The 13565-nt window shown below is 38.0% G+C and overlaps 1 protein-coding gene across 1 annotated transcript in view; it reads left to right on the top strand.

Moving 5' to 3' along the window:
• Positions 1 to 13565, top strand: part of LOC149290643 (tomoregulin-2-like) — a 298414-nt gene that overhangs the window by 205388 nt on the left and 79461 nt on the right. Inside the window, exon 7 of the mRNA XM_089488490.1 lies at positions 6709 to 6768. Within this exon, the coding sequence (XP_089344616.1) occupies positions 6709 to 6768 (60 nt within the window). The remainder of the gene's footprint in view (positions 1 to 6708; positions 6769 to 13565) is intronic.

The following is a 13565-nucleotide window of genomic DNA, read 5'->3' as shown; positions in this document are numbered from 1 at the left end:
TTGCTCAAAATAATAAACTTTATTTTTTTATTTAATTTTATTTTTTTAATACTTTTTTTATATTTTTTTTACACATTTTGCTGGTACTGGATGGTTTATCAAGTGACATCACTGCATAATTATTTTTAAATGTTAGCACATTTTTTTTTTCTTTTTTTTTTTTCCATTTTTTCTTTTTTTTCTTTTTTTTTGAATATTTTACTAATCACATAGTGATTAGAAAGCTGGGTTCCATTGACTTGCTTGGTTGAATGCAGTACCTGTATTCAACCTGCAAGTGGAGCCAGAGTTCTCTAGAGGGTCTGGAGACCGTCTAGCGAACTCTTTCTTCTTTATTGTTTTTTTTTCCCGGGCTGCCGCCATCTTGCTGATGGTGAAGATCACCGGCAGCTGCGGCTGTGACCGCTCTCCGGAGTGGTCACAGCCCATCCAAAGGTAAGTGTTTGGTGTCGCTGGATGCCTCCTGATCGAGGCATTCCAGCGACACCATTTAAGTTTAGGAGGCGATCGTTGATCGCCTCCTAAACGCTTTTAAAACGCTCGTCCGCCGCCATACAATGTATGGCGGCTGTTGACGCCCCGGGGAGGGGCCAGACATGGCCCCCGATGCCGATCTCGGCGTTACTGAATGCCTCGACATCGAGGCATTACAGTAACGCCGTTTAAGCGTTGATCACTTTCTAAGCTTATTTCATTTTTTGACGGTTCAGGACCGTCAAAGGTCATTTAGTGACCTTCTTGTCATGACGGTCCTGAACCGGCAAAGGTCGCGAAGGGGTTAAATATATTAACATAACATAATAACTGATGTATAACTCAAGAAACATGAGGTGATTGAAAAGTTCCCAGGGGTCAATTAGACATTCACCAGAGAAGTCACAAAATAATGAGTTCCAAGGCAGGTAGGTTAACATACATAAGTAAATGGCATATTAAGCATGCTTTGTTCATTAATTACAGCTGTTTTATTTGCCATTATCTCTTTAAATTAATAGGCCGGGGGAGAGCATTCCAGAAGATAGGGGCAGCCCTTAAGAAATCTTGTGAGCGTGCATGAGAGCAATAAATCAAGGGAGAGGATAGAAGGAGACCATTGGATGAGCGGAGAGACCGGTTAGGAGTGTATTTAGAGATGAGTGAGGAGATGTAGGAAGGGGAACTGCTGTGAAGGGCTTTGAAAGTAAGAGTAAGGATTTTGAAATGAATCCTGAAGTGCAAAGGCAGTCAGTGAAGAGACTGACAGAGGGCAGAAGTATTAGTGAAGCGATGGGAGAGGAAGATAAGTCTGGCAGCAGCATTCATGGTGGATTGTAGAGGGGTGAGACGGTTAAGAGGGAGACCAGCTAAGACAGAGTTACAGTAATCAATCCGGGAGATATTGAGGGCATGGACGAGAGCCTTAGTGGCATCCTGTGTTAGGAAGGGACGGATGCGGGCAATGTTTTTAAGATGGAGACAGACTGAATGTGGTGGGTGAATGAAAGGTCGGAGTCCAGGGCGGCATGAGGAGACGGGGAGATGATTGCACCGTTAACATTGAGGGAAGCTAATGGGGGAATATTAGCATTGGAGGGAAGATGAGAAGTTCGGTTTTGGAGAGATTGAGTTTCAGGAAACGATCAGACATCCAGGCAGAGACAGAGACGAGACAGTTAGTTACACAATCTGAGACAGAAGGAGAGAGATTAGGAGAGGATAGATAGATATGGGTGTCATCAGCATACAGGTGGTATTGAAAGCCAAAGGATGCGATCAGTTTGCCAATTGAGAAAGTGTAGAGAGAGAACAGAAGGGGTCCTAAAACTGAGCCTTGGGGTACCCCCACTGAGAGGGGGAGGGGAAATGTTACTGGAGACAGAGAAGTTGATGGTACGATCAGGGAGGTAGGAAGTGAACCAGGAGAGAGCAGTGTCACGGAGACCAAGAGCATGACAGTATGCATTAGATTGTTTTATATATAATATGAAAAGTATATGAAATGCTCATTTGTACTGTCATGCCATAAAAGCATTGGAACCCCTATTGTTTTAGCACAAACATTATGGTAATTAATTATTTATAAGACTGAAACAGATATATAATTTTATCCATTTGGAATTTTATTATATAGTGTTTTGGCAGTTCATCTCTCGTATTTTGATACTTCTTCAAAGCCAAGTATATATAACAAACCATTCTCATCTTATGCCGCACTAGTCTTTTTTATTTATTAATTTTATTTATATGTCAAAAGTACGCAGTTGTAGGTTTGTAAAACCAGTAGCATCGGGATCCTGCAAAAATAACACTTGATATAGCTCCAAAAACGAAATTAGAATATTATTAGAGATCTGTTACTGTTGTCTTCTAACCGGGATATTAATGTACTACAGTAAAAAGCCACTGCTTAGTATATCCGTAAACTCAGTCTTCTAAAACACATTCTAAAGGATACTGTTTACTGACAATGTCACATTCATTGACACACAAGCACAGTGGGAGTCTTGACGTTGGATATAAATCTTAATATGCATTGTACTATGAATCAGTAGGCAGAATTTGATGTTGTCAAGGTGGATTGTGGTATTTACAGAAGGCAACATTTATGTTTGGTTAATTATATTTCATTTTTATAGATCTAACGTGAGCAAAGTGGTTTGCTTATACAATGGACTGCATTCCAAAACAAAACAAAAAAAGACCCTGAAAAAATAAGCCACATTTGTCTGGATTTTGCCTATAACTAAAAGAGCCTATGATGATGTAGAAAGCACCTTTTAAATCCTGGGATATATAACCTTCACCCATCTGGCTTTCCTTTAACTACTACAGATTCCTCGTCGTATGAAACTCCACTTACACCAGTGGCTTAAAACAATGGGTTTATTAAAATAACAAATGCATATATATGAGTATATAGAGAAGCGTCTGAAATACAAGGCTCTATGACTCTAACTACACTATGCTAATGACTCTATGTGTGCATGTAAGGATGGGGTGTCCCTGTCACCTTGATGTTATCCTTCCTTCTTTCTTTCTGGTTCTCTCTCTTCTTTGTTGCTCACACAACACCTTTATAGCCACTATGCCCAAACAGTCCCAGCCAATCATCTTCTTAGTTTGTGTCCACTCATCCTTAGGAAGGCACAATCTTGTACCTGCACCAGCTGCCTGTAGAGACCGCTCTTGTCCATGAAGTTAGATTGCCCCCACAGTGAAGTTGATGGTCCTCAGGGCAAATTCAGGGTGGGTCTCTGGAATGTTGATATTGTCTCCTTTTGTTGTAGGACAAACACATGCTTGTCTCCAGCCCAGATACTATCTCCTGCAGTCCTTTTGCTGTAGGAGATTGTAGATTGTATCTCCTGTTTATTGTTCCCACCTGGTAGAGAGATAGCTCTTTGATGTATTGTGAGTTCCTGGACATTTGGGTTTCGCCACTAGTGTAATTCCTTGAAACTGGTTTACTCAAGAGGAATCCCCCAATTAAAGGAGAAATGGGTGGGGAGCAGGGCGTGTCAAGAACTCGCTCCCGCGACCCGGAGAGTTCCCAGGTATGGTAATTTATCCCTTAAAGAGATGCTATGCTCCAGTGCTTTTGTAAATGGTTAATTCTGTCACACCATCAGTGTATGCGTCTATGCGTGTTAATGGGCAGGTGTGTGTAAAGGCAGCGTGTATGTGTGTTTATGGACACGTGTGTATAAAGGCAGTGTGTAAGGGCAGTGTAAATAAAATAACCTCTGTAAAAAAATTGCTGTTTTCCATTCTTGCCTCGAGCGCAAAAGGAGCTAGCTACAGCCTTGTGTGAGCGTAGCTTGATACTCGATAGAATCAGGGATTAATTGCCTCTGGGTTTTTTTCTTAGTTTTTAGCAGATGCATGTACAGCCAAAAGCCTTTTCTCTCTCCCTTGTGATCATTAGCAGATTCTGTAAAGTACTTTGTGGGCTAATGCTAAACAAATGTAAAAGTCGATTGAAAATGCTTTCTCATTCAAACATTTCACTTAAACTTTAGCTGCAAAATTAGAAGCTGATTATATTCTTTATCTTTCGGTGTTAAGTTAGTGATTTACATTTTTGTAGCATTCACTTTAAGAAAAATGTTTATAACTGCATTTTGCATTGTACATTAGCATTCTCTGATGCTTTTATTACGGTAAACTTATACACAGTTTGAGTAGCTATTAAGTATTTTTTTGCCCACAGGTTCATAATTTTACTCCAACAACTGATTGAATGGTACACTTTCACTATTATAAATTGCCTAACAATTGTGATAAAGATCACAATATCTAAATGCTGAGCAAAAATACCCTATAGCAATATGCTGTATACAAAATAACAAATCCAACTTTGAATTTTGAAGCTACTGCTAAAACTGTGTAAATTGTTAGCAGTCATTTTTAGGCTTAAACATACATTCCAGGTACTCTTTATGACAAAGATCCCTGACACCCTCGAGGTGCGGCCCGCGTGAGATCGGCAGCCAGGGCAACCGGGGTCACAAGGGCCCTGCTGCTTACCTGTGGGAGGGTCTTTTGTACTGCACAGAGGAAGCGGAACCCAGCAGAGTCACGTGAATGTACATGACATCACATGACTCTGCTCCATTCCTGCTTCCTCTGTGCAGTACAAGAGAACGCAGAGGGAGGCTGCGCCATGTGTCATTTACTTTATTTTAATCTGCATATCTTATTAAAGGCTATATTTTCTCACAGTGAAAAATGACTGCGACCCTCGCACGTATACAGTTCTGATGAAGTGGACCACTGCAGAAAAAACTTGGACACCCCTGGGCTATATTGATGGGAGCATTTGTTACAATTGGTGGAGCAATCTCTCCTACGAAGTACAAGATGCACTGCGGTGCCCCCAAAAGAATAGTTGCCCCAGGGCAAAATGTGCCACTGCTCGCACAACTAATTTAAACAAAAGCATCTAGACATAAGAAAAATCTGCTTTATAGAAGATTGTAACTAAACTAATAATTATTTTAACTATATTTTGCTGATAAGTAAAAGGGATTAATGGCACAATTCTGTATTGACTAACAGCTTTTCATTTACCCGGATGTTAAAAAGTTAATTGGTTTCCAAGCATTCAGAATGTTCATGGCATAAATTACCCTTTTTGTTACTATCACCGCGAGTGAAAACTAAAAAAAAAATTACATACAAATGTACCTGTTAATGCACTTATAATTGTATTTTTCTGCTTCATGCTTCACAATCATATTTGGTCCCCTTCTTTGAATACACTGACGATTATTATTTAAGTTTTAAGCAGTGTGTATGTTTTGGGTAGCCAATGTCAACAGCTGTTGCTCATGACAGGAACATTTTTTCTAGTTTATTCAATAAAGAGGGAGTTCGTTTTAAGTAAATGATGCCAAACCCTTGTTATCCTCTTTTTTTCTTGAACAGCTAAATTAGTCCTGCAAAATGCCTAGTTAAGTCACTAAACTTTCATCTGACTTAATAGATAAACTATGGAACCATTCAATCTAACTAAAAATAAAAACTCAGTTGATCAGAATAAAACATCAAATGTCAATGCCGACTCATCTAAAGCCATCATAAGCAGGTACAATAGTATTATCTACATGCGTACATATTAAGGCCTTGTCACCATGGCAATTGTCAGTCAAGCTGAACAGGCTTCAACGCGAAGTACATTAAGAATGGACCTTTACCATAAAGGATGGGGCAGCCATCATAGCTTCACTGCGCACAAGGCATGTAGGGGGACACTATTGTGTCAGTTCATTTAGTTTCACATTTGGTACCTGGATTAAATTCTCAATTTTTCATCCATGTTTGGAGTTTATGGATATGCTTACAAAGCACTAACATTCCCTAAAACTCAAATAGCACCTAAATACATAAAAAAACGATAAAATAGCATATCTTTCAGATCTGTAGATGTTCTGTGGTGTTGTCCTAAAGCCCAGCATAATTTCCCATGGTGGAACAATCTATTTGTCAAATGTGGTTTGGGGCCATTATCCATTGGGGAATATTGTCCACGCATCAACAGATGAAAGCATGTGATGTGGAAAATTTTGCCAGAAACAACCGGCTAAAATACACTACCACATCCATAGCTTTAACCTGTGAGTTTAAATTTTGTTACGGTAAAACCAGATGGGGAAAAAAATCAAGAACGTGTTGGCTATGGCGCTGAGGATGTGCTTTTATGATAACTTTGTACTAATTCCCCTACCTACCCAAGAGCTCCACCAATAAAAAACATTCTGGCCATTCACAAAATTCAATCATTCTGGGCCAGGGTCAGCTCATCCAGACCCCCCTAATGCATAATAAAGAAGGCAAGCTAAAATATCAACTTTCCTACAACTTTCTGCTTTACTTCATAATCTACAATATCCACTTCTTGTTTAAACTCTGTAAGTAAATGCTATACACCATTCATTTTGTAGCTAGCCTTTTATAATTATTCTCCCACCCATCCAAAACTTTACTTTTTAAAACATACCAGCTTCTATGAAAGGGCCAAAATAATTAAGAGGCAAGAATAACTATGCAAATAGGACATATAAGACACGTAAGATATGTTTCTACAAACAGACTTTTCAATGTTATTAGTTCACTATAAGAAAACATACCTTTAATATTGTAAAATATGCAGTCAGAAAATATGTTCATATCAGTATGATTAATATATACAGTATATATATATTTTTTTATTTTATTTTTTTTTTAAAGAAAATATAACAGCAACTACAAAATCAGAAGACAGTCACTACGCAAGAACAGATTATACAGGTAAGACTTCTACAGTTCTAAATATATTTTACTTTTTCAATTTAATACTCAGGATGTATTTCTGAATGTCATAGTACATTATGTTTTTGGACTTGCAAAGAAAAAACATAACCAAACAGTCAAAACATTGAGTCCTATCGCTCTGTATTGACTGATTTTAAAGTAAATAAATTGTGCAGCCATTGAAGAAAATGGTTAGTAATTCCCCTGTTGAGGTTCAGTATTATTATGAAAGCGTACATCAGTCAGTGCCATGGTACATTTACACCCACGTCTCAAAAAGGTTTTTGTGAGGAAAGGTTAGAAAATAATGACAAAGGATGTTTTGATTGCTTTATTTCAGTTTGCAGATCGGTGTACATACAGTATCACAAGAACAGTCTGTTTACATTTTGTTCTAATTTTGGAAATGTAAGAAAAGTTTGGATTAAATTGTAAGAATGTAATAGCAATGGAATGAAGGTCTATGGCGCAGATGATGGAAAGGTGGATTAGGTTGATCCATGGATCCTTGCTGCTGCCTTAGGTCACCTTACTTCCAAAAGTGATACCTATGTGGTGTGCTTGATGGCCATGTTTGATATATAGCTCAGGCACTCAAAAAACTAACTCTGAGCCAAGCTGCGGGGTCTATTTTCACGTGGTGGCTCTGGTCAGCCCTTTCTTGCATAAAGTAGACTTGTGTATATTCATATTTGTAATTTTACTATGGAGTGCCGCACCCCTACACTCAGTGATATATAAGTGCTGCCCTAGGTCAGTCCATCCACTCAGAGCTGGACAGGAAAAAAAACCAGCTGTGGAAATAATCAAACACCACCCACAAATGTCATAGTGTCATTATTGAGTGGAAAATATTTAAGGGGTCCTAGCCTCTATTTTTTTAAGTTAAGCTCAACATACAGAATAACCCACCACTACCCCACAACCTGTTAAGATGTTCATTCAAATTGTCCACACTTTGCCACACTGATGCAAAACTCAAATATACTGAGCACCCTCATCTGAAATGATGCAAACTCAAAGACACTGAGGAGAACTCAATCACACATATCACTCTCAGCCTAATGCACAGAATATTCTCAATAAAATGACACAAACGTAAACATACATAGCACAAGGCTACACGCACAATATACATTTCCGTGTCGGAGAATGGCCTCTCATCTGTGAAAATCACCTTAACCAGACATATAACATAGCATAACTGAATAAAGAACCTTAGCATTTTATAAGACTAGTATGTACAGTACTTATTGAATGGGGTGAGCAGTGCATATCTATTCAACTAATGCATTGAAAATCATACAAACTTGTTTTTTAGCGAAAATTGCCTGTTTCGTGCATTCACAAATCTCCGATAACGAGGGCAATCCCCGATGAAACAATGTCCAGCATTCGTCCATTTATTGCCACTTATAGCCAGTCACCTACATCACAAGCCATTTTGGTGCCATATTGGTGACATTCTAAGCTGTTTTGGTGCTCCTTGATTAGGTAAAGTGGGAAGATATTGTGTGTAAGAGGGTACATATCAATGACTGATGGGTAGAAGTAGCCAAAAAACAAGAGGAGGTCTTATTAATGGTTATGGCTTTGATTGCAATACTTCAAGTTAATTAATAAAGTAATGATAATTTATTTTAGTGCAGAAAATGTACTGGTGTGGGGTGGATTGGAGAGGCTGTAGTCTACAACTCTAGTGTATATATATCATTTGTACATACCACTTACAGGGACTACATCAGGCATTTTTTCCCAATTTATTTACCTCTAGTTTTTGGTCAACATAAAATAAATATGTGAGGCATTTGCTTACACACAGTGTGTTTTAGTTGTTTATTAAATATTGTCATGTTCCTAAGTAGAGTTTAGTTGTTTAATGCCGTTCCCCATTTACGCTACTAGCCAAACCTCTAATTTGTGGACAACACAGAATATTTTTTATTATATTATTGATAAATATTGGTGACAAACTAGGCATTCTACTGGGCGTGCGCTGTTCAAAGTAAAACCTGTTTCTGAGTAGTTCAAAGACAGTTGCCTATTTACTCTACCAGCCAAACCTCTAATTTGTGGATTCTCTTTCTATCATATATGATATGATAGAAAGAGAATACAAATATGTAACATCCACAAACCTCTAATTTGTGGATGTTAAACTTTTGTATTCTCTTTCTATCATATCATATATTATTCTTCATTGCTAAATAAATATTGTGGACAAAACCGGGCATTATAATATATATATATATAATATATAATACTAGTGAAATTAGATCCTGCTCCAAGACACTGCATGTGCCCATCCTCTGCCAGTGCCTGCTTGCCCAGGTCCAGTGCTCTGCTACTACTGCTGTTGCTCCTCTTTCACCATCCTTTTTCTGTGGGAAAAAGGTTTCTATAATATTGAAGAAAATTCAGTCCTCTTCCAAGGTGCTGCATGTGCCTATCACCTGCCACTGCCTGCCTGCCCATGCCTGCCTGCCCAGTGCCCTACTACTGCTAGTCCTCTTTTACCTTCCTTACTCTGGTGGATCGATTCTTATTTCTTTCTTTCTTTTGGGGACCAAATTGCACTATTTTTGTCATTTTGTTTTGGGAAGAGAATGTCTAAACTTACAATGTCACTAATGGTTAATGAGTGCAGCATTAGTTTGTTTCAGTCAGCTCATGGCCAACAACGCTGGTTGCTGCTGAAAGCAGCGAGACCTTGCTGTAATTAGCATACCTGGGAACTTCTCGGCTCCGGCTATCCAGAGCCTTCCCTTGCGGGACGCGGCCAGGACTGCACACTGACGTCAGCGGGCGGTCGTGCTGACGTTGGTGGGCTGTCCCGCTGACGGTGGGCAGTCCTGATGATGTTGGTGGGTGTTCCTGCTGACATCGGGGGAGTTCCCGCTGACGGCAGCAGGAAACACCCCTATTTAAAGGAAACCTAGAGGATTCGGGTCTTGACCCGGAGAACCGGAGGAGCAGCGCTCACCCGGCAATCTCCGGGTCAAACCCGGAGAGTTCCCAGGTATGGTAATTAGACAGCCAATTTGTAATCAATCAGTAATTTAATATCATGCCCTTTTGTCTTTAAAGAGTTTAATACATAAGTTCAACAAGTTTTAGAAGAGGAGAAATGACAAGAAGTCATAGTCTATAACAAAAAGGACACTTAAATTTAAATACAAGGAGGTTTTTCTTCACTGAAAAGGTGGTTGATAAATGGAAAAGCTTTTAGGCAGAAGTAATAGAGGTTTGTATAGTAAGATAATTTAAACCTGCATGGGACATAAAATAAGCTATCCTGAATATAGGACAAAACCAAGAACCAAATAGTATTGGAGGTCTCTACAGCATGAAAATAGACTACATGGGCAGAATGGTTCTTATCTACCATCAAATTATATAAATATATTATATTAATCCTACATAATTTTATGGGACTCCAAAATATTTTTGTTTTGTTTTGTGACATCAAAATGAAGCTTATGATTCAAGTTTTGCTATGCATTTTACATAAATATGTAATTCATTTTCATGCTTTAATGAGGAAAGTTGACAGAAAAATCATTTTAATCGTTTTGCCAGTAGGTTAGATATGTGATGTCTTTTTTAATTGCTTTTTTTGTATGTTTTCCTCATCTCAAATTAAAGTTCAATCACCTGTTCAGAAGTAAGATGGTCTTAGATTAAATTCACTGAGAATATCTAAACCATTGAAAACTGTATTACTGCTTAATCTTCCTTATTTCTTTATTTTCCACTTGTACCCATTAATGGGTACAAACTTTAAAAGGCAGTAAACAAATTTATAGTTCATTTACACATTGAATGACTTTAATTCACTAGTGGATGAAAAGCATACCAGCAAATGTCTTGTTTGCCAAAAAGCATTTAAACAGAAAGTGTTGTATGTCTGTCCTAATAATTTAATTTGGGAAAATAAATAAGCTATAAATTTTAAAACCAGCTTACACTACCTAAATTGGCATTAGAAGAAGAATAAATTAAACTCAGAACAAGACCATAATGGTTTTAGCAATTTGCTTGAAACATTTAGGTCCAAGCAATAAATTAAGATGTCAAGTAGCCTTCACATTTCCAATCAGCAGCTTTCTAAGCATTTCCGCATCATGGCTTCAATTTGGCATATGTAGAGGTTTTGTATCTTGTTCAGTGCTGGTGCAGTGTGTGTGGTTTCTCATCTTACCAAGCCACAAAAGTGTATATGTTTATATTGCATATGCAATACAGCAAAAAGAGCCATTTCACTTAGAAACTGCATTATTTCTATACTAGATATATACAGTGCCCTCCACAAATATTAGCACCCTTGGTAAATATGAGCAAAGAAAGCTATGAAAAACGGTCTTTATTTTTTTCTTCAAACAATACAAAAATACTCTGCTCTTATGGATATCAAACAATTGCAAACACAACATAGGTTTATCAGAAAAAAGTTAAATATATTTCCTGACCCCAGCTTGGACTACCGTTTTCTCTGATCACTGCTGGCCCCTGACCTATTGGACTGTTCTTGATATTGTTTTTGGACTATCCTCTGCTCTTACGCTCCAAACATAATCGTGACAAATCGTGTCACGTGTTAAAGTGACTTTGAATAACAAAGCCTTGGTAGCTTCTTTTTTCTATCTGACCACCTGAAGATTGAACTGGCAGCCCAAGACCTACCCTCTGATCTGGAAGAACATATTGGTTGTATTGATTAACGATTCCACGAGTGCCAGACACAACAAGACTGCCAAATAAAATCTGCTCTTCTCCTGGCTACAAGCTTCACTCCTTCTGCGGAACCTATGCAACTATGTACTACTAGACTGTCCGATGAAGCAGATTCTTTTCACCACAGGGAAGGTTTATACTGTGGCAAAAGGGACATTTTGCTTGTGCTTGTCATGACAAGCCTGGAAACTACACTGCCTAAGTAGGACATACCTACTCCCTTTAATTTCAGAATTGTTTGACAGACCCAAAGGGTCTTGTCAAACAGGAGAACAAAGGAAAGACAGACTTGAATACCCGTTCTAGGGCATTATGAGTATACTGTTATGCCCTTTGGACTGTGTAATGCCCCAGCTGTTTTCCTAGAGTTTATTAACGTTTGTTTCAGGTATTACTTACAGCAGTTCATCATCGTCTATATGAATGACATTCTGATTTATTCTCCCACACACACCGAGAACATGTTAAAAAAAAGTTTTACAGCTTTTTGAGAACAAACTCTATTCCAAGCTAGAAAAAATGTGAGTTTGAAGTTAACCAAATTGCCTTCTTAGAATATGTCTTTAGTAAGTCCGGTTTTAAAATGGATCCAGGTAAACTCCAAGCTGCACAAATCATTATGCCTTGTGTTTGCAATTGTTTGATATCCATGAGAGCAGAGTATTTTGAAACAATAAGGACAATTTTTCACAGCCTTCTTTGCTCGTATTTACCATGGGTGCCAATATTTGTGGAGGGCACTGTACAGGCCGTTAAAATTATGTGCTTAAAAGTAGACTTGTGCATTCGTCTTCGGGCGAACATGAAAACGAGCACGAAGAGGCCGTTTTTTTGTTCGTTCCGAAGGAACGTAGAACAGAATACAGTGCCGGCAAACCGTAGGCGAAGACGAAGACTCACAATCACGAAGAATCGAAGATTCTTCGTGATCGTCTTCGTTTTTGCCGCGCAACCGCCAAAATTTCAAACAGGAGTGAGCTGATCCTCGTCTGTCCAATCAGCTCACTCTTGTGACGTAACGCTAAGGGTCTCGTCCAATGCCTGTGCTGCTGTTTTTTGAATTCTGAAGGCGCCTTTATAAGACCAGAGCTTGCCTGAGAGATCCATTCATTTTTCGCTGTGACTGCTTTGGCAACACTGCTGTGCTGCATCCGAGCGTTACAGAGAGAGATTGTTCTGTTCTGTGTGAGACTGGTAAGCCTTAGCCTGCCATTTCTCACTGTGTACTTCATCCTCACTTCAGTGCTACTTAATTAATATATTTAATAATAATAATTTGATTAATTTAATTTTTTTTAAATTAATTTGTCATCAACTTTAGTGTAAGTGCTGTTGAGTTGACAGTGCACCCAGTGCCTCAGTGGCACTGGGGTGCCCTTGCCCTGGGCTGGCACTAGTGCCTATTGCCTGTCCTGCTTAAATAAATTAAATAGAATTTATAAATTACAATTTAATAGAATCTATAATTTAATAGTTCATTATAATATTATATATATATATATATATTTGTCAGTCATATATATATATATACTATAGTATACTAGTGTAGAGTGTACTGTAGACATTCATCTACTAGTGTCTAATTTAAAATCAGTAATATTAATTAATATAATTAATAATTGAATTCATTATAAAATTATATATATATTTGTCAGTTATAGTTAGTAATAGTATACTAGTGTAGAGTGTACTGTAGACATTCAGAACATCTACTAGTGTCTAATCTAAAATCAGTAATATCAATAATTCTCTAATTCTTTCTTATCTTAATAGTTAATTAAATTAGCTATAAATAAAAGTAATAATATTAATTAATTACTACTAGCGTATAGTTCAGCTAATCTTATTAGTACTGGTGCTGCAGCTCTATAGTTTGTGCTTTGTTTTAGCAACAGTAAGAGACCAAGTCAATTTTTCTTAATTAATCTTTCATTTTATTTCATTTGTTTTGCTCACCTCAGTCCATCAGTGAAGTGAACTTGTTGGGCTAGTGAGTGCAGCCGCATAAGTGCTGTGTTTTTTTTTGATCAGCAAGCAGTGACGTTAACTGTTTTGCAAAG

Source organism: Sceloporus occidentalis, unplaced genomic scaffold (assembly GCF_023333645.1).
Source record: "Sceloporus occidentalis isolate IW3139 unplaced genomic scaffold, rSceOcc1.0.p SCAF_38, whole genome shotgun sequence".
Taxonomy (NCBI): Eukaryota; Metazoa; Chordata; class Lepidosauria; order Squamata; family Phrynosomatidae; genus Sceloporus; species Sceloporus occidentalis.
The sequence above is the reverse complement of the archived record's forward strand: the minus strand, read 5'-3'. Positions and strand labels throughout refer to the sequence as shown.